The sequence below is a fragment of the Pituophis catenifer genome, unplaced genomic scaffold (genome assembly GCF_029215685.1).
Source record: "Pituophis catenifer annectens isolate HBS135680 unplaced genomic scaffold, rPitCat1.0.hap2 SCAF_15, whole genome shotgun sequence".
In the NCBI taxonomy this organism is placed as follows: Eukaryota; Metazoa; Chordata; class Lepidosauria; order Squamata; family Colubridae; genus Pituophis; species Pituophis catenifer.
In genome coordinates this window covers 3,543,798-3,563,847 of record NW_027256895.1, presented here as the reverse complement: position 1 = coordinate 3,563,847, position 20,050 = coordinate 3,543,798, and the positions used below count along the sequence as shown (strand labels likewise).

Below are 20,050 nucleotides of genomic sequence, written 5' to 3'. Positions count from 1 at the left end.
CTTAAATGTGACTGTTGTGATTGGCTTTGTGTGTTGTTACTCATAGAAAGAGCACATTTGACCAATTTGAGGTAATTCACCCGGCTTTGGGAAGCACTGCTATAAATTATTATTCAGAAAAAGATCAAAGATGTGAATGAATGACTCCTTTCTTTCTTCCATCCATCCATCCATCCATCCATCCATCCATCCATCCATCCATCCATCCTTCCTTCCTTCCTTCCATCCATATCTCCTTTCTTTCTTCCTTCTCTCCCTCCCTTCCATCCATCTCTCTCTCCTTCCTTCCTTTCCTTCCTTCCTCCCTTCCATCCATCCATCTTCCTTCCTTCCCTTCCTTCCCTCCATCTCTCTCTCTCCTTCCTTCCTTCCCTCCCTCCCTCCCTTCCATCCATCTCTCTCTCTCCTTCCTTCCCTTCCTTCCTTTCATCCATCCATCTTCCTTCCTTCCCTTCCTTCCTTTCATCCATCCATCTCTCCTTCCTTCCTTCCTTTCATCCATTCATCTCTCCCTCCCTTCCTTCCCTCCCTCTCCTTCCTTCCCTTCCTTCCTTTCATCCATCCATCTCTCCTTTCTTCCCTTCCTTCCTTTCATCCATCCATCTCTCCTTCCTTCCTTCCTTCCTTCCTTCCTTCCTTCCTTCCTTCCTTCCTTCCATCCATCTGTTTTTCCTTCCTTCCTTCTTTCCATCTGCCTGCTTTCCTTCCTTCCTTCCTTCCTTCCTTCCTTCCTTCCTTCCTTCCTTCCTTCCTTCCTTCCATCCATCAATCCATCCATCTCTCTTTCCTTCCTTCCTTCTTTCCATCTGCCTGCTTTCCTTCCTTCCTTCCTTCCTTCCTTCCTTCCTTCCTTCCTTCCTTCCTTCCTTCCTTCCTTCCTTCCTTCCATCTCTTTCCTTCCTTCCTTCTTTCCATCTGCCTGCTTTCTTTCCTTCGTTCCTTCCTTCCTTTCTTCCATCCATCCATCCATCTCTTTCCTTCCTTCCTTCCTTCTTTCCATCTGCCTGCTTTCCTTCCTTCCTTCCTTCCTTCCTTCCTTCCTTCCTTCCTTCCTTCCTTCCTTCCTTCCCATCCATCCATCCATCCATCTCTCTCTCTCCTCCCTCCCTCCCTCCCTCCCTCCCTCCCTTCTAATCCATCCATCCATTCCTTTCTCCCTCCCTCCCTCCCAAGTGATTGTCCTCTCTAAAATAAAATCACAGGGCCCCTCTTTAATTGATAATCTAAGCAGATCGATAATAGATACGACACCCCAATCAAAGGTTGCCTCCATCAGCCTTCCAGACCTCACGCTATTCACCTCCCAGAAGTCCCCGGTCATCCTAACAAGGGAATTCTGGGAGCTGAGTTCCCAACTTAGCTGCAAAATGCCCCCTTGAGCAAAGCCAGACTGCCAATTCTGGACTTCCTCCTCCTCCCCTCTGTTTCTCTCGCCCGCTTATTCCTCCCCACAACTTACCTGGGCACCAGGGGTTGAAGAGGATGTACACCTCGTTGTTGGGGTCGAAGGGGGCGGCGTACTCGCCCGCCTTACTTCGGGTCTTCACGCTGAACTGGTACTTGCCGATCACCGCTCTGGGCGAGGGGCAAACTCGGATAGACATGGTGTCATCATCCGAGCTGGTCATTTCCGCCGACCAGCCCATGCCGGGCATGGAACCGCCGACGGGTACCAGAATGTGGGTGCCCTTCGAGGCTTGTGGGTTGGGGCCTGCCGGAGGGAGAAAACACGGGAGGGAAAATTAATAATTGTAATTTTGCGATTAACAGAATTAATGACAGGGAGGTACCGATAGTCATAGACGCCCGGTGTGCCGATGCCAAACAACCGGAGCGCCATTTGAACAACATCGGAATTGACAAATTCCCCATCGGTCAATTGCGAAAGGCAGCTCGATTTGGAACGGCTTAAATCCTACCCGAAAATCTTTTTTTTTTTTTACACCATTTAACATCCACATCTGCCTTATCTTCAGGTCCTTGAGAAGGACTGAAGAGGTGGACCAAACTTCTAGATCTCGTCTCTAGAACATCTGGCTGACTCTGCAACCCACCCTAACAATCTCTTACATGTCTATTTAAAGCTGTACGTACTTTTAGATCTACAAATTACACAAATTTATTACATTTATTTGACTATTGAAAGGGTTGAGGCATTTGTTTTGCTGGGAGTTAGGGTGGAGGGGTGGCCGCCATCTTGATTCTTTTGACCATACCCTGCCGCGAACTTGTGGTTGAACTATAGGTCGTGAAGCGTTTGAATTTGGATTGCGTCACCATGGGGATGTTGCGACGGTCGTTAAGTGTGAAAAAAAGTCCCTCAGCCTCTTTTTTTCGGTACCGTTGTAACTCTGAACCGTCACTAAACGACCTATAAAATGAAATTTAATCGATCCTTAAAATAGGACTGATCTGTTCGGGCGTCGGCCATGTTGGAAATACAAGCATCCTGTTTGGATAAACCTGGGTTTCATGTGTTGTGTGAAACAACAGCCGGGTTGTCTGAAGCCAACTCTCACACCCAACTGTACGGCCCCAAAACAGACATTTTATCAAGCGGAGCATGGAGATTTGGCTTGGCGTTAAGCCTCGGTTTGCTAGGGAGGGTTAGATAAGGAGCTTGAGAACACCCTGTGCCCGGATGGTGGGAACGGGGCCTGCCAAAATATTCATGTTTCAAGAGATAATGTGAATTCTCCAGATTCCACCACTTGCTTCCTCTCCCTTGAATAAAATCTAAAACCAATGCAAGGGAATTTACAACAGCCCAGCCCAACTCAGCTCGCTTCCTCTGCCTTTAACCGCAACTCGATCGGCAGGATAAACCATGGTTTAGTAGTGGCTCAGGCAGCAATTTATGGTTTGCAACCGCGAGCAAAACTTACATTCCTTATTTCGGGGGAGGTAACCGGTCCCTATCAGAGGCCTCGCTTTCTGGCTGACAGTGGGCCGTCAGCCAGACGTACAACCAGTGGTGGGATTCTACTGGTTCAGACCGGTTCGGGCGAACTGATAGCTCTGACGATCAGCTGGGAGCGAACCGGTTCGTCCCGTGCAAATCATGCGATCACCGAACCGGCTGTTAAACCGGGAGGATCCCACCACTGCGTACAACTACAATGGAATTCAACATTTGTGAGGCTGTGATGGTTGTTGAGGGAGTTTGGTCCATTTTTATGTTGTGGTTATTAAGTGAATCGGTGCAGTTGTTACATGAGTCACGCAGGTTGTTAAGTGAATCTGGCTCCCCCCCCAATTTTGCTCATCAGAAGGTCCTAAAAGGGGATCACACTGCAACCGTCGTAAGTACATGCCAGTTGCCAAGCATTTCAATTAGTCGTAAGTGTGAAAAATGGTCCCAAGTCACTTTTCTTTCAGTGCCGTTGTAACTTTGAACGGTCACTAAACGAATGGGTGTAAGTCGAGCATTACTTGTAAAGATTGCAATGGGGGAAAAAAAAATAAACCAATCAAAGAATTTTCTTGACTTTAGGACAGTGTCTTCCAACCTCGACAACTTTAAGACAGGTGGACTTCGACTCACAGAATTCTCGTGCTGGTTCTTTAAGATGGGTGGACTTCAATTCCCAGAATTCCAGTGCTGGTTCTTTAAGACAGGTGGACTTCAACTCCCAGAATTCCAATACTGGTTCTTTAAGACGGGTGGACTTCAATTCCCAGAATTTTCGTGCTGATCCTTTAAGACAGGTGGACTTCAACTCCCAGAATTCTCGTGCTGGTTCTTTTAAGATGGGTGGACTTCAATTCCCAGAATTCCAGTGCTGGTTCTTTAAGACAGGTGGACTTCAACTCCCAGAATTCCAATACTGGTTCTTTAACATGGTTGGACTTCAACTCCCAGAATTCTCGTGCTGATCCTTTAAGATGGGTGGACTTCAACTCCCAGAATTCCAATACTGGTTCTTTAAGGCGGGTGGACTTCAATTCCCAGAATTCTCGTGCTGATCCTTTAAGACAGGTGGACTTCAACTCCCAGAATTCTCGTGCTGGTCCTTTAAGACAGGTGGACTTCAACTCCCAGAATTCTCGTGCTGGTTCTTTAAGATGGATGGACTTCAACTCCCAGAATTCTCATGCTGGTTCTTTAACATGGTTGGACTTCAATTCCCAGAATTCTCGTGCTGATCCTTTAAGACAGGTGGACTTCAACTCCCAGAATTCTCGTGCTGGTCCTTTAAGACAGGTGGACTTCAACTCCCAGAATTCCAGTGCTGGTTCTTTAACATGGTTGGACTTCAACTCCCAGAATTCTCATGCTGGTTCTTTAAGATGGGTGGACTTCAATTCCCAGAATTCCAGTGCTGATTCTTTAAGACAGGTGGACTTCAACTCCAAGAATTCTCGTGCTAAGACAGGTGGACTTCAACTCCAAGAATTCTCGTGCTGGTCCTTTAAGATGGCCTGACTTCAACTCCCAGAATTCTCGTGCTGGTTCTTTAAGATGGATGGACTTCAACTCCCAGAATTCCAATACTGGTTCTTTAAGACAGGTGGACTTCAACTCACAGAATTCTCATGCTGATCCTTTAAGACGGATGGACTTCAACTCCCAGAATTCTTGTGCTGGTTCCTTAAGATGGGTGGACTTCAACTCCCAGAATTCTCGTGCTGGTCCTTTAAGACAGGTGGACTTCAACTCCCAGAATTCTCATGCTGGTTCTTTAAGACGGGTGGACTTCAACTCCCAGAATTCTCATGCTGATCCTTTAGGACAGGTGGACTTCAACTCCCAGAATTCTCGTGCTGATCCTTTAACATGGGTGGACTTCAACTCCCAGAATTCCAATACTGGTTCTTTAAGACAGGTGGACTTCAACTCACAGAATTCTCATGCTGATCCTTTAAGACGGATGGACTTCAACTCCCAGAATTCTCGTGCTGGTTCCTTAAGATGGGTGGACTTCAACTCCCAGAATTCTCGTGCTGGTTCTTTAAGACAGGTGGACTTCAACTCCCAGAATTCCAGTGCTGGTTCTTTAAGACAGGTGGACTTCAACTCCCAGAATTCTCGTGCTGGTTCTTTAAGATAGATGGACTTCAACTCCCAGAATTCCAATACTGGTTCTTTAAGACAGGTGGACTTCAACTCCCAGAATTCCCCAGCCGACATAAATCTACCCGTCTTAAAAATTGCTCAACACTGCTGAGAAGGGGATTACCAGGCTTAGAACAAAAATGAAAAAACACATTTTTATTTTCAACCTCTAATGTTCTGTTCCTTCTCTATTATTTGGAGTTGCAGGTTAAGGCAAGCAGGGGAAAAAAACCTGTTCTCCAGGTGTGATTTTTTTTCGCAGGTAACAGGGGCAGCCAGGGTGAAGGTTGGAGGCTGGGTTTTCTACCTGTGGATGGAAAGATTGTCCTCACGAATTTGAGAAATGTTGGACTAAAGGTAAAGGTTCCCCTCGCATTTATGTGCTAGTCGTTCCCGACTCTAGGGGGCGGTGCTCATCTCCGTTTCAAAGCCGAAGAGCCAGCGCTGTCCGAAGACGTCTCCGTGGTCATGCGACCGGCATGACTCGACGCCGAAGGCGCACAGAACGCTGTTCCCTTCCCACCAAAGGTGGTCCCTATTTTTTCCACTTGCATTTTTTACGGGGTTTCGAACGGCTAGATTGGCAGAAGCTGGGACAAGTGACAGGAGCTCGCCCCGTTACGCGGCGCTAGGGATTCGAACCGCTGAACTGCCGACCTTTCGATCGACAAGCTCAGCGTCTTAGCCGCTGAGCCACCGCGTCCCACCAATGTGGGACTACGTTTCCCATAATTGGATAAGCATGGCTGTACTGGCTCAGGAGCATGGGTCTGGGATTCAGCACACCTGGAGGGCAGGTGTGAATAAATTATTTTGTAGACCAGGAGTTTATAAACGTGGTGATTTTAAGGCCTGGGGACTTTAACTCCCAGAATTCCCCAGGCCAGCTCTTTTTTTTTTTTTTTCAACTTTGCTGAAGTCAAGATATATTATGTTTACCGCATTCCCGCCATCTATTAAGAAAGTTACAAACATGGGATAAAGTAATCCAGCTGCATTTATTCTCATCCCATTCATGCTGAATGCTGGGAAATCATTTGCTGGCTGGGGAATTCAACTCCACAAGTCTTAAAAGTCGCCAAGCCTGCTTGCAGGCAGAAATGCAACCGGTGCAGTTTTAATTCGGCAGAAAGCGGAGAGGTGATGTCAGACTTAGATCAACCTGCCACCGGTTTGGGAAAGTTGAAAATGGAGAATTATCCCAAGGGCGGGGAAAAAAAAAGGAAAATAACACATTATGCTTTCAGTTTGGAACTCGGCACGCCGTAAAAATTTGAAATACAACGAAGACGTCCGTGAAAAAAGCTTGTGGCTCTTTTCAGATACTCTGATTTTTTTTGCCACGGAATTGCCACAGTCCTCACCTTACAACGTTTAGTGACCGTACCATACGATGATTTAGGATTGACGAAGCCGAGTTGCAGAGATTGAAGATGAACGAAAAAATCTGCCTTCAGTAACCGATGGAACTCCCTGCCACAAGATGAGGCGACGGTGATAAGCTTAATTTTTTTTGCAGAATCAAATCGGGTGAAGCGATAGATGGAAAGGCACCGGATACTTTTCATCTAATCCTGTGGTTTCTCAACCTTAACATGGGTGGATTTCAACTCCCAGAATTCTGGGAGTTGAAGTCCACCCATCTTAAAGGGGCCACGGCTGAAAAAACGCAAACTCAGCTGCTGTACAGAGTTTTTTTGCATCACAATCTGATATCTCTTGTTTGTTTTGTTGCTACGTTTATACGATTGCATCTACCATGCCTCTGTTCCCTGCTAAATTTGGGCGTTGTGCCCGATGCAGCAATATTTTTATGCTGCAATAATTTATTGCAATCATTTTATTGTGCCACATTCCCTCCGGTGGGGTGTGCCCAGTTTAGGGCATCCGTTTTATTCTCAAAGAGAGAGGCTTCCTGCGCCAAGTTCCCCCTCGGAGACGGTCCCCCCGTAGAAGAAGCACTTCCTGGCGGGGTAGAGGGGAAGACAAACAGCGTGCACTCACGCTTCTTACTGGTAGAGAGAGTCCTCGGTTTACAACAATTAATTTAGCGACCGTTCGAAAAAGGGACGTAAGGACCGTTTTTCACACTTTTAAAGACCTTTGCAGTAGCCAGGAGTGGGATTCAGCCGGTTTAGGCGAAACGGATGTTAATTTTAATCTGGTTCGCCGAACCGGTAGTTGTAAGGACTGGCTGAGCCCGCCCAACCTGCCTCGTCCCTCCCAGGAGTCTCCACGCAGCCCATTTTGGATGCCAGGTAAGTGCAGGGCCTGCGCAGAGGCTCTGGGTGGGCGAAAAATGGGCCTGTTTCCGGCCTATTTCTGGCCTCCGGAGGGCCTCCGGAGCCTGGGGAGGCTGTTTTCGCCCTCCCAGAGGCCCGAGGAAAGCCTCTGGAGTCTGGGGAGGGCGAAAACGTCCTCCCCCCATGTGGTGCAGGAGGCCGAGTAGGCCACACCCACCATGGCCACGCCCATCCAGAAACCAGGCAGAGAACCTGAAATTTCTGAATCCCATCCCTGGCACTCGCCCCCAAATCACGTGATTAAAATTCGCTTGGCAACTGACTCATATTTATGACGGTGGCAGGGCCCCCGGGGTCGCGCGATCTCCTCATGCGACCTTCTCCGAAAGCAGGGAAGCCGGATTCACTTAACAACCAGGTTACTAAACGAAGAACCGCAGTGATTCACTTTACAACGGAGGCAAGAAAGGTTGTAAGACGGGGCAAAACACACGGAACAAGTGACTCCCTTAACAACAGAAATGTTGAGATCCGTTGCGGTCGTAAGTCGAGGGCTATCTGTAGTCCTCGACTTTCGACCCCAGTTGGGTCCAGAATTTCAACGGCTAAGCCAAACGGTTTTGAAGTGAGTCACATTGGATTTGGCCGCCTGTTTTCCCCACGGTTGTTAAGCAGATCAGTGCAGCCGTTAAATGAATCACAGGGTCGTTAAGCGAATCATCCTTCCATTGTCTGTCGGCAAGGTCGCAAATGGCGGTCACATGACCCTGAGATGCTGCAACCTTCGGAAATACCTGCACCCCAAATTTGGTGACGTGATGCTGGGGGATGCTGCAACGGTCGTTAAGTGCAAGGACTGCTCGTCAATCACTCAACAACCTGGTCACTAAACAAAAATGGTTGTAAGTTGAGGACTACCTGCACTTTCAAGTCAACAGGATCGACGGCCGGGTTGAATGCAAAAAAAATAAAATAATAATCTTCCTTTTAGCAAAATAACAGAATTGGAAGGGGCCTTAGAGGTTGTCTAGTCCAACCCAGGCAAGAAACCTTATATACTGTTTCAGACAAAAGGCTGTCCAATCTCTTCTTCAAAATTTCCAACTTCTGGTGGCAAGCTGTTCCACTGGTTAATTGTCCTCGATTGTCAGGAAACCCTTAATTTCAGGTTGCTCCTCTCCTTGATGAGTTTCCATTTGTTGCTTCTTGTTCTGCCTTCAGGGGCTTTGGAGAATAGGGGGATCCCCTCTTCTTTGGGGCAGCCCCCCCCCCAAAATATTGAAATATTGCTATCCTGTCTCCCCCTAGTCCTTCTCGTCATTAAACCAGACAGACCCAATTCCTGCAACCGTTCTTTATATGTTTTAGCCTCCCCTCATCATTTTGGTTGCTCTTCTCTGCACTCTTTCTAGAACAGTGATGGCTAACTTTTTTGCCGGCGTGTGCCAAAAGCGGGGGGGGGACCACGGGGGAGTCGTGTGCGTGTGTGCCCATACCCATAATTCAATGTGCCCCCCCTGTGCATGCACGAGTGACAGCCCCCCATGCTCCCCCCACTTTTGTCACGTGGGCCCGTTTTTTCGCCCTCCCCAGGCTCCAAGAAAGGCTCTGGAGGCCAGAAACGGCCCGTTTGCTGACGTCCAGTGGGACCGAAAGTCCCGTTTTTTCGCCTTCCCCAGGCTCCAGAGCCTTTCTAGGAGTCTGGGGAGGGCAAAAACAGACCTCCCCCCCCCCCGCAGAGGCCCTCCAGAGGCCAGAAACGGCCAGTTTGCCAACTTCCGGTGGGCCCAGAAGGCCTGAAAATCAGATGTGTGCGCCAGAACTGAGCTAGGGCATCGGTCGCGTGGCCACTGATATGGCTCCACGGGCCACCTGTGGCACGTGTGCCATAGGTTCGCCATCGCGGTTCTAGAATCTCAACGTCTTTTTAATATCGTGGCGACCATTTTGTTTTTGTTTTTTTAACCTTGGATCAAAAGAAGAAGATGACGACGGATCGAATTCAAGGCACGACTAACTGGTTAACAAACGCCGGGAGGCACATGAACAGATCGCGGCTTCCCCCACCCAGCCCCGGTTTTGCTTATCAAAGGGCCAGGAAGTTGAGACGATCGTGGATTATTGTCTTTTTTTTTTTTTCCTTTGGCCGGGAGCCTAAAAAAAAATATAAATATTGCCACATGAAGTCAGTTTGAGGAATCGGAGAGGCCGATGAACTCGTCTTAGCCGAAGGAACCCGTGAAGGCAGGCGCTGCGTTCTCCTTTGGTGTTTCAAACCCTGCCAGTCCATGGCTCAATTTTAGGCCATGAAATGCCACCTGTCCTGGGGCATTTTTTTCTTTCCAGCCTGGGAAAAGACTGCAGGGCCCTGATGCTCTTACCTAGTTGGGTCGTGCAACGTCTGCAAGAAAGAAGATAGGAGGAGGAAGAAAGGATGAGAAAGACAGGGAGGGAGGAAATAGAGGGAGGGGATGAATGAGTGAGGGAAGGAAGGAAGGAAGGAACAAGAGAGGAAGGGGAGAGGAAGGAAGGAAGGAGAGAAGGGGGAGAGAGGGAGGGAGGAAGGTAGGAAGGAGAGAGAGAGGGGAAAAGGAAATAAAGGAACAGAATAGGAAGGAAGAAGGAAAGGAAGGAAGGAAGGAAGGAGAGGGAGAACAGAAGGAAATAAAGGAACAGAGAGGAAGGAAGGAAGGAAGAAGAGGAAGGGAAAAAGGAAATGAACAGAATAGGAAGGAAAGAAGGAAGGAAGGAAGGAAGAGATGGGGGAGAGAGGAAGGAAGGAAGGAAGAAGAGAGGAAGGGGGAGAGGAAGGCAGGAAGGAGAAAGGGTGGGAAGAAAGAAAGAAAGGAACATAATAGGAAGGAAGAAGGAAAGGAAGGAAGGAAGGAGAGAGGGAAGAAAGAAATAAAGGAACAGAAGGAAGGAAGAAGAAAGGAAGGGAGAGAGAAAGGAAGGAAGGAGAGGGGAGGGAAAATGGAAATAAAGGAAGAGAATAGGAAGGAAGAAGGAAAGAAAAGAAGGAGAGAGGGAGGGAAGAAAGAAATAAAGGAACAGAAGAGGAAGGAAGGAAGAGAGGAAGGGGGAGAGGAAGGGAGGAAGGAGAGAGGGAGGGAGGGAAAAGGAAATAAAGGAAGAGAATAGGAAGGAAGAAGGAAAGGAAGGAAGGAGAGTGGGAGGGGAGAAAGAAAGGAACAGAAGAGGAAGGAAGAAGGAAAGCAAGGAAGGAAGGAGAGGGAGAAGAGAAGGAAATAAAGGAACAGAGAGGAAGGACTGAAGGAGAGAGGAAGGGGGAGAGAGAAAGGAAGGAAGAAGAGAGGAAGGGAGAAAGGAAATGAACAGAATAGGAAGAAAGGAAGGAAGAGAGGAAGGGGGAGAGAGGAAGGAAGAAAGGAAGGAAGAAGAGAGGAAGGGAGAGAGGAAGGAAGGAAGGAGAGGGAGGGAAAATGGAAATAAAGAAAGAGAATAGGAAGGAAGAAGGAAAGGAAGGAAGGAGAGAGGGAGGGAAGGAGGGAAAATGGAAATGAAGAGAATAGGAAGGAAGAAGGAAAGGAAGGAAGGAGAGCGGGAGGGGAGAAAGAAAGGAACAGAAGAGGAAGGAAGGAAAGAAAGAAGGAAGGAAGGATGGATGGATTCTGGGGAATTCTGCAGGTTGAAGCCCACCCGTCTCCAAATTGCCAAGTCTGAGTAACAACCGAATCCTGTATCCAATTAACAAGCTGTTAAAAATCAGTGGAAACACCAAATTACCCACTTCAAATATGTTTCTTTTCTGTCTGGGCCCTCAGGGCAGGGAGATAGCAGGCCGGAGATTAAACCCTTCCCCTACCCAGACCTGCAAACCCCTCTCCTCCTTTGCAATTTTTTTTTTTTAAATTTTGACTCTCGCTCTTGTCTGGTTTTTCCAAATTCTGGCCTCGGGCCTTCTCAGAGGTGTGTATGTGTGTTTGTGTGTTGATAAGGACGGGGAGGCAGTCCTGGCCCCAAAAAATCAAATCAAATCAAGGAGGACAAACCGGGATTCCCAAACCCCAAAATCTACAAAATGACAACCTTGCGCGATAATCAACGGTTGCCAGCACAATTCTCCAAAATTGGTGGCGATGGGGCAAAAAAAAAATAAAACCCCTGCAAAAATTGCAAAGAGAGATGCCGACGGGAAAGACGAGCAAAAGGTTGGGGCCGGGCTGGAAGCCAGGCAGGCAGGCAGGCAGGCAGGCGGTGTTGTGTCTTGTGCGCCCTGCCCTGTTTGCAAACTTCTCCTAGAGAAATGTAGCAATGCAAGGCACACACAACCCTCCAGGGGTTGTGGGAGGCCAAAATTCCTCAGCCGGTTCAGCGGCGCGAGGTCGGGGATAATCATCATAATAAAACGAAAGGTATTGTGAGCCGGGGACCAGTTCCACCAGTAAAAACAGAAGCATTTAGTCTCCTGCAAGCGTGCGGGGATGCTTCTGTCTGGTTTTTAAGCAAAGGGAGGGAACGATTGCCCTCCCCGTCTGGGTTTAATTCTTTTTGGGGGTGTTTTTTTTTTTTTTTTTTGCATCCACCAGATCAGGGATGGCGAACCGGAGGGCCCAAACGGCAACCCCAAAGCCGCTGATTTAGAGCCGAGTGCCTACACGATAATTTAAGCTGAAGGATGAGGTTTTGTGACCAAAGGTAATGATAAGCGAGGCTGACGTTCAGCTAATTGTTCTAAGAAAGAAAAAAAACAACAACCTCGTGATAAATGCACTTTGGTGCCCCTTCATTTTTCTTCCCCCCCCCCCGCTTTTGAAATATTACATTTAGCAACAATAAAAAAGTAAAACTTTTGTAATATTATTTCTTTTTCCCTCCCTCTCTCTCTTTCCCCCTCTCTTTCTCGCTCTCTCCCTCCCCCTGGTCTCTGTTCCCCTCCCTCTTTCTTTTCACCTCTCTCTTTTTCTCCCCCCTCTTCCCCTCCCACTCTCTGTCTCTTCCCCTCCCTCTCTTTCCCCCTCTTTCCCTCCCTCTCGCTTTCCCCCTTTCTTTCTCTTTCTCCCCCCTCTCTCTTCTTCTCCCTCTCTCTCTTCCCCTCCCTCTCTTTCCACCTGTCTTTCTCTCCTTCTCCCTTTCCCTCTCTCCTCTCTCTTCCCCTCCTTTCTCCCTTCCCCCATCTTTCTTTCCCCCTCTCTTTCTCTCCCTCTCTCTTTTCCTCCCTCCCTCCCTCTCTCTCTCTCCCCTGTGGGAGAAACACGATAGGCTGGGGTGGGCTTCCAAAATTTTAGCAAGGGGTTCTCTGCCCGATTGCTGGGTGGGCGTGGCCATGGTGGGCATGGCCTAGTCGGCCTCTTGCACCACAGCGAAGGGAGGCATCTTTGGGAGGGTGAAAACAGCCTCCCCAGACTCTGGAGGTCCTCTGGAGGCTGGAAACAGGCCAAATTTCCAGTAGGCCCATTTTTCGCCCTCCCCGAACCTCCGTGCACATCCGGCACCCAAAACGGGCCACGTGGGGACTCCTAGGAGCGGTGGGATTGGCGGGGCAGGGCCAGCCAGGAATGGGGGTTCTCCAAACTGCACAGAATCTTAGCTAGAGGTTCTCCCGAACCCCTGCAAACCCCCAACGGCCCACCCCTGGCGATGGCATGAGCGCCCAAAGAGAGAGCTCTGAGCGCCACCTCTGGCATCACAACGGGGAAAGCTGCACCGGTTGGTTTTCCATCTGACCCTTGGTGGCCCCTCCCCTCCCCCCCTCCCCCCGTCTTGCTTAAAAGAAACAGGGCAAGCAGGCAGGCAGAAGTCATTGGGATGGCAATTTGGTTAATTTCGTAGCCGGGGGGGCGGCGGTCATTTGAAGCTCAAAATAGCCTCCCCCAAATGATGAATCGCTTAATGACAAGGGATCGTGTTATGACAAAACCTTGCATTTATCAGGGCGGCTTGTTTGATGTGGTGGTTGGGTCCTATTTGAGGAAGTACGTTGATCTTTCTGGGTAATTTTAGAGGTGGTTTTTTTTTTTTTTTTTTTGTGCTAGAGGACTCCGAGGACTCCCCTACAACTCAGCTCAAATTCCCACCACGTTTTTTTGAGATGAGAAATAACCCCGAATTATCGTCCGAGGACTACGGTTGTTTTTAAAAAATAAGCATTAAACACACACACTAAGCGCTAAGACACACACAAATCCGCGTTGCAAGTAGAGCAGGAAAAAAAAGGAAAAAAAATGTCAGTAAGCTTGTCGGAAGCCAAAACGGACCATCTCTAGGAAGATGGTTCACTCTGGAACAGCCGTTCCTGCAAAGGATTCGGCTTGGGAACGGACGATTCCGGGTTTTTCAACGGGTCCGATGGAAAAATGTCACATTGGCGGGTCGCATTTAAAACTCAAAATTCTAGAGCAGAGTTTCTGGCATGTGGATGTCAACTCGCAGAATTCCCTAGGTAACCTTACGAAGGAAAGGAAGGAAGGAGGGAAGAAGGGAGGGAAGGAAGGAAGGAGAAAGGGAGGAAGGAAAGAAGGAGAGAGAGAGGGAGGGAGGAAAGGAAGAAAGGGGACAAGAAGAGAAAGAAGGAGGGAGGAAAGGAAGAAAGAAGAAAGAGAGGGAGGGAGGAAGGAAGGAGAGAAGAAGGAAGTAAAGGAGGGAAGAGGGAGGGAAGGAACGGGAGAAGAATGGAAAGAAAGATGAAAGGAATAAAGGGAGAGAGGAAGGAAGGAAGGCGGGAGGGACGGAGGAAAGAAAGGAGAGAAGGAGGAAGTAAAGGAGGGAAGGAGGGTGGGAAGGAAGGAGAAAAAGAGGAAAGAAAGTAGGATGGAGCGAGGGAGTGAGGAAAGGAAGAAAGGGGAGAAAAAGGGAAAGATTGAGGGAGGGAGGGAAGGAAGGAAGAAAGGAGGAAGGGAGGAAGGAGGGAGGGAGGGAGAGAGGGAAGGAAGAAAGGAGAGAAGAAGGGAAAGAAAGAAGGAGGGAGGGAAGAAAAGAGAAAGGGAGGGAAGGAGGGAGGGAGAGAAGGAAGGACAGGAAGAGAGGGAGGGGGAGAGGGAAGGAAGTAAAGAAGGTGAGAAGGAAGGAGAAAGTAAGGAAGGAAAGAAGGACGGAGAGAGGGAGGGAAGAAAGAAGAGAAGAAGGGAAAGAAAGAAGGAGTGAGGGAGAGAAGGCGGGATGGATGGAAGGACAGGGTGGGAGGAAAGAAAAAGAAGAAAGGAAGGGAAGGAGGAGAGGGAGGGAGGGACGGAAGGAAGGAGTCAAAGAGAGGGAGGAAGGAAAGAAGGAAACTACACTCCTTTCCACCCCCAAGGTGTCAAATATAGTTGTCAATCAATAAAAGATTGCGGTTGCCAAGTTTGCAATCAGCCAGGTGTCCCCCTCCCAAGACTCAAAGATGATCTCCAAAACAGATCCCCACCGGATCCCTAACGTCGCCTAAACACTACCAGATACTTCCCACATTGCCGACCTCCGACCTTTGCTGATTTCGGCCCTTCCAAGATTAATCCCGGGGGGATGTCATGAGGACTAGAAACCCGCCGGAGGAACCATTCGTCGGCCAACACTTACCGACCAGGAACTCGAGGCAGATCCGGTGGTCCTCGTAATCGAAAGGCTGCTGGAAGTGAAGCTTCATCTCGAAGGGCTGCCCGCGGCGGATGATCAGGTTGTTGTACTCGTACTCGTCGGTGTGATGGGCGCATCGGTTGGTGCCCGTGCGGCTGCTCATTAAATCAATCTTTTTGATGACCAGCATGCCCTCTGCGGGAGGAAAAAGGAAAGGAGGGTCACTCACTCCAGCCACGAACGTTTTTGCATCCTAATCAGGGTGGGTTGCTACAGGTTCGTCCCTAATCAGGGTGGGTTGCTACAGGTTCGTCCCTGTTTGGGCGCCTGGACGTCATCAAATATGTTCTGCGCATGCGCAGAAGCGAACCGGCAGCAAGAGTAAGTGAAACCCACTTCTGATCCTAACCCAGATTGAGGTTCCGAAGACCACGAAAGAAAAGTTGCCGAAATCTAAATTTTCAGCCTATTTTTTTAAGGGTTCGCGAGATGCAAAAACCTGAGGTAAAAATTTCTTCCTCCAAACTGGAATTCAATTCAGAGAGAAGAAGATGAAGATCTTCTGATCTTAACCCAGATTGAGGTTCCGAAGACCACGAAAGAAAAGTTGCCGAAATCTAAATTTTCAGCCTATTTTTTTAAGGGTTCGCGAGATGCAAAAACCTGAGGTAAAAATTTCTGCCTCCAAACTGGAATTCAATTCAGAGAGGAGAAGATGAAGATGGGTGCAACTATTGAAGCTTTCAATCCATACAGGCAGTCCTCGACTTACGGCATCTCGTTTAGTGACCGTTCGAAGTGACAACGGCACTGAACAAAGGGACTTGCGTCCATTTTTCACACTTACGACCGTTGCGGCATCCCTAGGGTCTCATGATTTTCCATTTGGATGCTTGACAACTGACTCACATTTATAACAGTAACAGGGTTGGAAGGGACCTTGGAGGTCATCTAACCCAACCCCCTGCTCACGCAGGAGACCTGGACTAGGGATTCGAACCGCCGAATTGCCCACCTTTCTGATATGATGGTCACAGTGTCCCGGAGTCCATTTTGCGAACTTCAGACAAGCAAAGTCAACGGGGGGAGCCAGATTCACTTAACGACCGTTTCACTGACTTAATAACTGGGGGGGATTCACTTAACAACTGTGGCGGCATAAAATGGGGCAAAACTCACTTAGGAAATGTTTCGCTTAGCAACAGGAATTTGAGGCTCAATTGTGCTCGTAAAGCCGAGGATTACCTGTATTTCTCAACCTGGGCTACTTTTAAGACGGCTGGACTTCAACTCCCAGAATCCCCCAGCACAGTTTAGAATTCTGGGAGTTGAAGTCCACCCAAGAAGCAATGGATGGAAACTAATCAAGCAGAGTCCTTTCCAGATCTATTCTGATTGAAATTGGGTGGGATTTTTGTACCCGATTGAGCTCATCTTCCACCCCCCCCAAATCTCTCTCAGATAGTCTCTCAGACCCCCCTGGATGACTTACCCCGGATGACGGGATCCGTCCGCCGGGCTCCCGGGACTTCGCCGGGTGCCGGTGTCCAGTCGCTGTCATCCCGGTGGCCCGCGCAGCACCGGCAAAATTTGTGAAACCAACTTTGTTTCTTCCTCCTGGGTGCCGGTTCGACAGCATTCGGCTGGCGTACCCGGTAGCTGACGTTGGCCCACCGGCCTGCATCCCCCCGCGGATCTGATACAGGCATGGCGTCTGCGGAGGAGAAAGAAGAACAGCGTTTAGAGCCGCACGGTCTCCAAATCCGAGCTTAGAAAACAGAGCCAACTTTTTTTATCCGTTTCATCGTTTCCCGTTTGCACCCGAGAGGAAGATGGAGAGGCGATGAGAAAGACGAGGTAGAGATACCGGAATGGCATCGGAGCCCCCCAAAGACAGGCTGGCAGTGCCAGGTGAAAAGCAGCTGAGTGTACGATACAATTACTGGCTATGCCATTGTATTTCAGGAAAACTCAGCTTGTCTACATCGTTCCCAGACAATTAAATATTCCTCTAAAATCCAGGGATGGGATTCAGCCGGTTCGTACCAATTCGGACAAAAGGGTAGTTACAGTGAGCGGCTGGGCCCACCGCCTCGCCCCGGCGCTATCCCGTCTTATACAATAGCCATGGTTTTGACGCAACATGCATGTGTGTTAGGCGCGCGCACGAGCGAAGCTATCCCGTCCTATACAATCGTGGTGTTTTTGACGCAGTGTGTATGTGCATAAGTCGCGTATACATTTTCGATTCTGGGCGAACCAGTCGTTAAATTATGCGAAGCCCACCTCTGCTAAAATCACTGAAAGATGAATAGATTTCAACTCCCAGAATTCCCCAGCCAGCAAGGGTTTACCAGAATTCAGCATGGATGAAGAACAAATGCGTCTAGACCAAATTATAGCATTTTTTTTCCCCATAGGGTAAACTTGCTTAATAGATAGTGGGAACGCGGTAGATGTAATATATCTTGACGTCAGCAAAGTTAAAAAAAAATAGGCCATGAAAACTGGCTGGGGAATTTTGGGAGCTGAAGTCCATCCATTTTCCAGTGGCCAAGGTTGACCCCCCCCCAAAAGCTTGTTGTGCTAACACACCAAAATCCGCTGGTTGTGGTCGAAAGGATTGGATTTTGAGGGTCTGCGACGGAGGCACAACAGCCCTTCGAGGCAGCCCAGGTAGGGTCTGTCCTGGAAATGCCTTGATGTACGTCAAATGCTCGTCCCTCCCGCTATCCCGAGACTCAAGCACCATTGGACACTAGTTCCTCTATTATTTAACTTTGGTGTAGATGATTACCAGCCCTGCGAGGTAGGCCGGTGGAGAAACAGATGCCCCAAGGATTCCAAGATTGCTACTTTATTGGTTCAGGGTATAAAGCAGAACTTTCGGAAAACCAACCCAAATTTTCTTATACCTAACAGAATCAACGCGGGAATAGTTTGATGTTTTTTCTCACGCTTTTTTTCCATGTTGGGACTAATTACACGAAGTCCTTGATTTACAACCATTCGTTTAGTGACCCTTGAAAGTTACAACCATTCATTCAGTGACCATTGAAAGTCACAAGGCAATGCTGTAACAGGCCTAAGTGCGAAGACTGGTCGTAAAATCACTTTGCGATGGTCCTCGCACTTACGACAGTTATCGCGTCGCCACAATTACATGATCAGAATTGGGGTGAGGGGCTTGATCGCCATTTGCGACCTTCCCAGCTGGCTTCCGACCAGCAAAGTCAATGGGGGAAGCTGGATTCGCTTAATGACCAAATGATTTACGGACTCAACTAACAGCTGCATGATTTACTTAACAGCCATGGCAAAAATAGGTCATAAAGTCAGGCACGATTCACTTAGCAACCACCTTGCTTAGCAACAAATATTCTGGATTCAAATGCGGTCATAAGGTGAGGATTACTTGGGCCCTCTTCTTTAAGGCCCTTCTTAATACAGGTAGTCCTTGATTTACAACAGTTCATTTAGTGAACGTCCAAAGTTACGACGGCACTGAAAAAAGTGACTTATGACCATTTTTCATAGTTACAACCTTTGCAGCTTCATGGGATCAAAATTCAAACATTTGGCAACTGGTTCATACTGATGACCGTGGCTATGTCCCAAGGTCACCTGATCCCCTTTTGTGACCTTCTGACAAGCAAATTCACTTAAGAACCATGGGACTGACTGCATCAACTGCAGTGATTCACTTAACAACCGACTCGTATTTATGACGGGTGCAGTTTCCCGGGGTCACCTGATCCCCTTCTGCGACCTTCTGACAAGCAAAGTCAGCAGGGAGGACAGATTCACTTAAGAACCATGGGACTCACTTATCAACCGCAGTGATTCACTTAACAACGGAGGCAAGAAAGGTCGTAAAATGGGGCATAACTCACTTAAGAAACGTCTCCCTTAACAGCAGAACTTCTGGACTCAATTTGGAAGGACAGGATCTGCAGCCGCTGACATGATCACCAGGGCAGAATATTTACCTAATTTTATTTATTTATTATTTGTATCCTGCCTTTCATTATCTTTATTATTTTATTTTATTTTATTTTATTTTATTTTATTTTATTTTATTTTATTTTATTTTATTTTATTTTATTTTAATTTAATTTAATTTATTTTATTTTATTTTATTTTATTATTTTATTTTATTTATCAAGCATATATAAAATAACAGATAAAAGTATAAACATAATCTGAATACATGAAAAGGATACTAGTAAAAAGTATTATTATTATTCATTATTTTTTCCTTTAACACATAACTCAAGGCAGCGAACATATCCAACGCTCCTCCTTTCTCCTATGTTCCCCACAACAACAACAACCCTGTGAGGTGGGGCCGGTCTGTCTCACCCCGAAGGCACCCAGCTGGCTTTCGTACCTAAGGCAGGACTAGAACTCACCAACTCTAGTTTTCTAGCCTGATGCCTTAACCACTAGACCAGGGTCTCCAACCTTGGCAACTTTGTGGACTTCGACTCCCAGAATTCCCCAGCCAGCTCTTTCGTTTCACTTTGCTGAAGTCCAGATATATTATGCTTATTGCATACCCACCGTCTATTAAGAAAGTTACCCTACATGGCTGACTGAGGAATTCTGGGAGTTGAAGTCCACAGGCTTCAAGGTTGGAGACCCCTGATTTAAGACGTGAGGACTTCAACTCCCAGAATTCCCCAGACAGTTCTTTTTTTCCCCCCCATTTTGCTGAAGTCAAGATATATTACGCTTACTGCATACCCACCATCTATGAAGAAAATTATCCTCTATGACTGACTGAGGAATTCTGGGAGTTGAAGTCCACAGGCTTCAAGGTTGGAGACCCCTGATTTAAGACGTGTGGGCTTCAACTCCCAGAATTCTCCAGACAGTTCTTTTTTTTCCCCCATTTTGCTGAAGTCAAGATATATTATGCTTCCTGCATACCCACCATCTATGAAGAAAATTATCCTCTATGGCTGACTGAGGAATTCTGGGAGTTGAAGTCCACAGGCCTTAAAGTGACCAAGGTTAGAGATCCCTGATTTAAGACGTGAGGACTGCAACTCCCAGAATTCTCCAGACAGTTCTTTTTTCCCCCCCATTTTGCTGAAGTCAAGATATATTATGCTTCCTGCATACCCACCATCTATGAAGAAAATTATCCTCTATGGCTGACTGAGGAATTCTGGGAGTTGAAGTCCACAGGCCTTAAAGTGACCAAGGTTAGAGATCCCTGATTTAAGACGTGAGG

The 20,050-nt window shown here is 47.9% G+C and overlaps 1 protein-coding gene across 1 annotated transcript in view; it reads right to left on the bottom strand.

Annotated features, from left to right (window-relative positions):
• Positions 1 to 16,520, bottom strand: part of TGM1 (transglutaminase 1) — a 40,800-nt gene extending 24,280 nt beyond the window's left edge. Inside the window, exons 1-3 of the mRNA XM_070953975.1 lie at positions 16,304 to 16,520; positions 14,815 to 15,006; positions 1,460 to 1,711 (exon numbers count right to left, since the gene is read on the bottom strand). Coding sequence (XP_070810076.1) covers positions 1,460 to 1,711; positions 14,815 to 15,006; positions 16,304 to 16,520 — 661 coding nt within the window. The remainder of the gene's footprint in view (positions 1 to 1,459; positions 1,712 to 14,814; positions 15,007 to 16,303) is intronic.
• Positions 16,521 to 20,050: the final 3,530 nt, after the last annotated feature.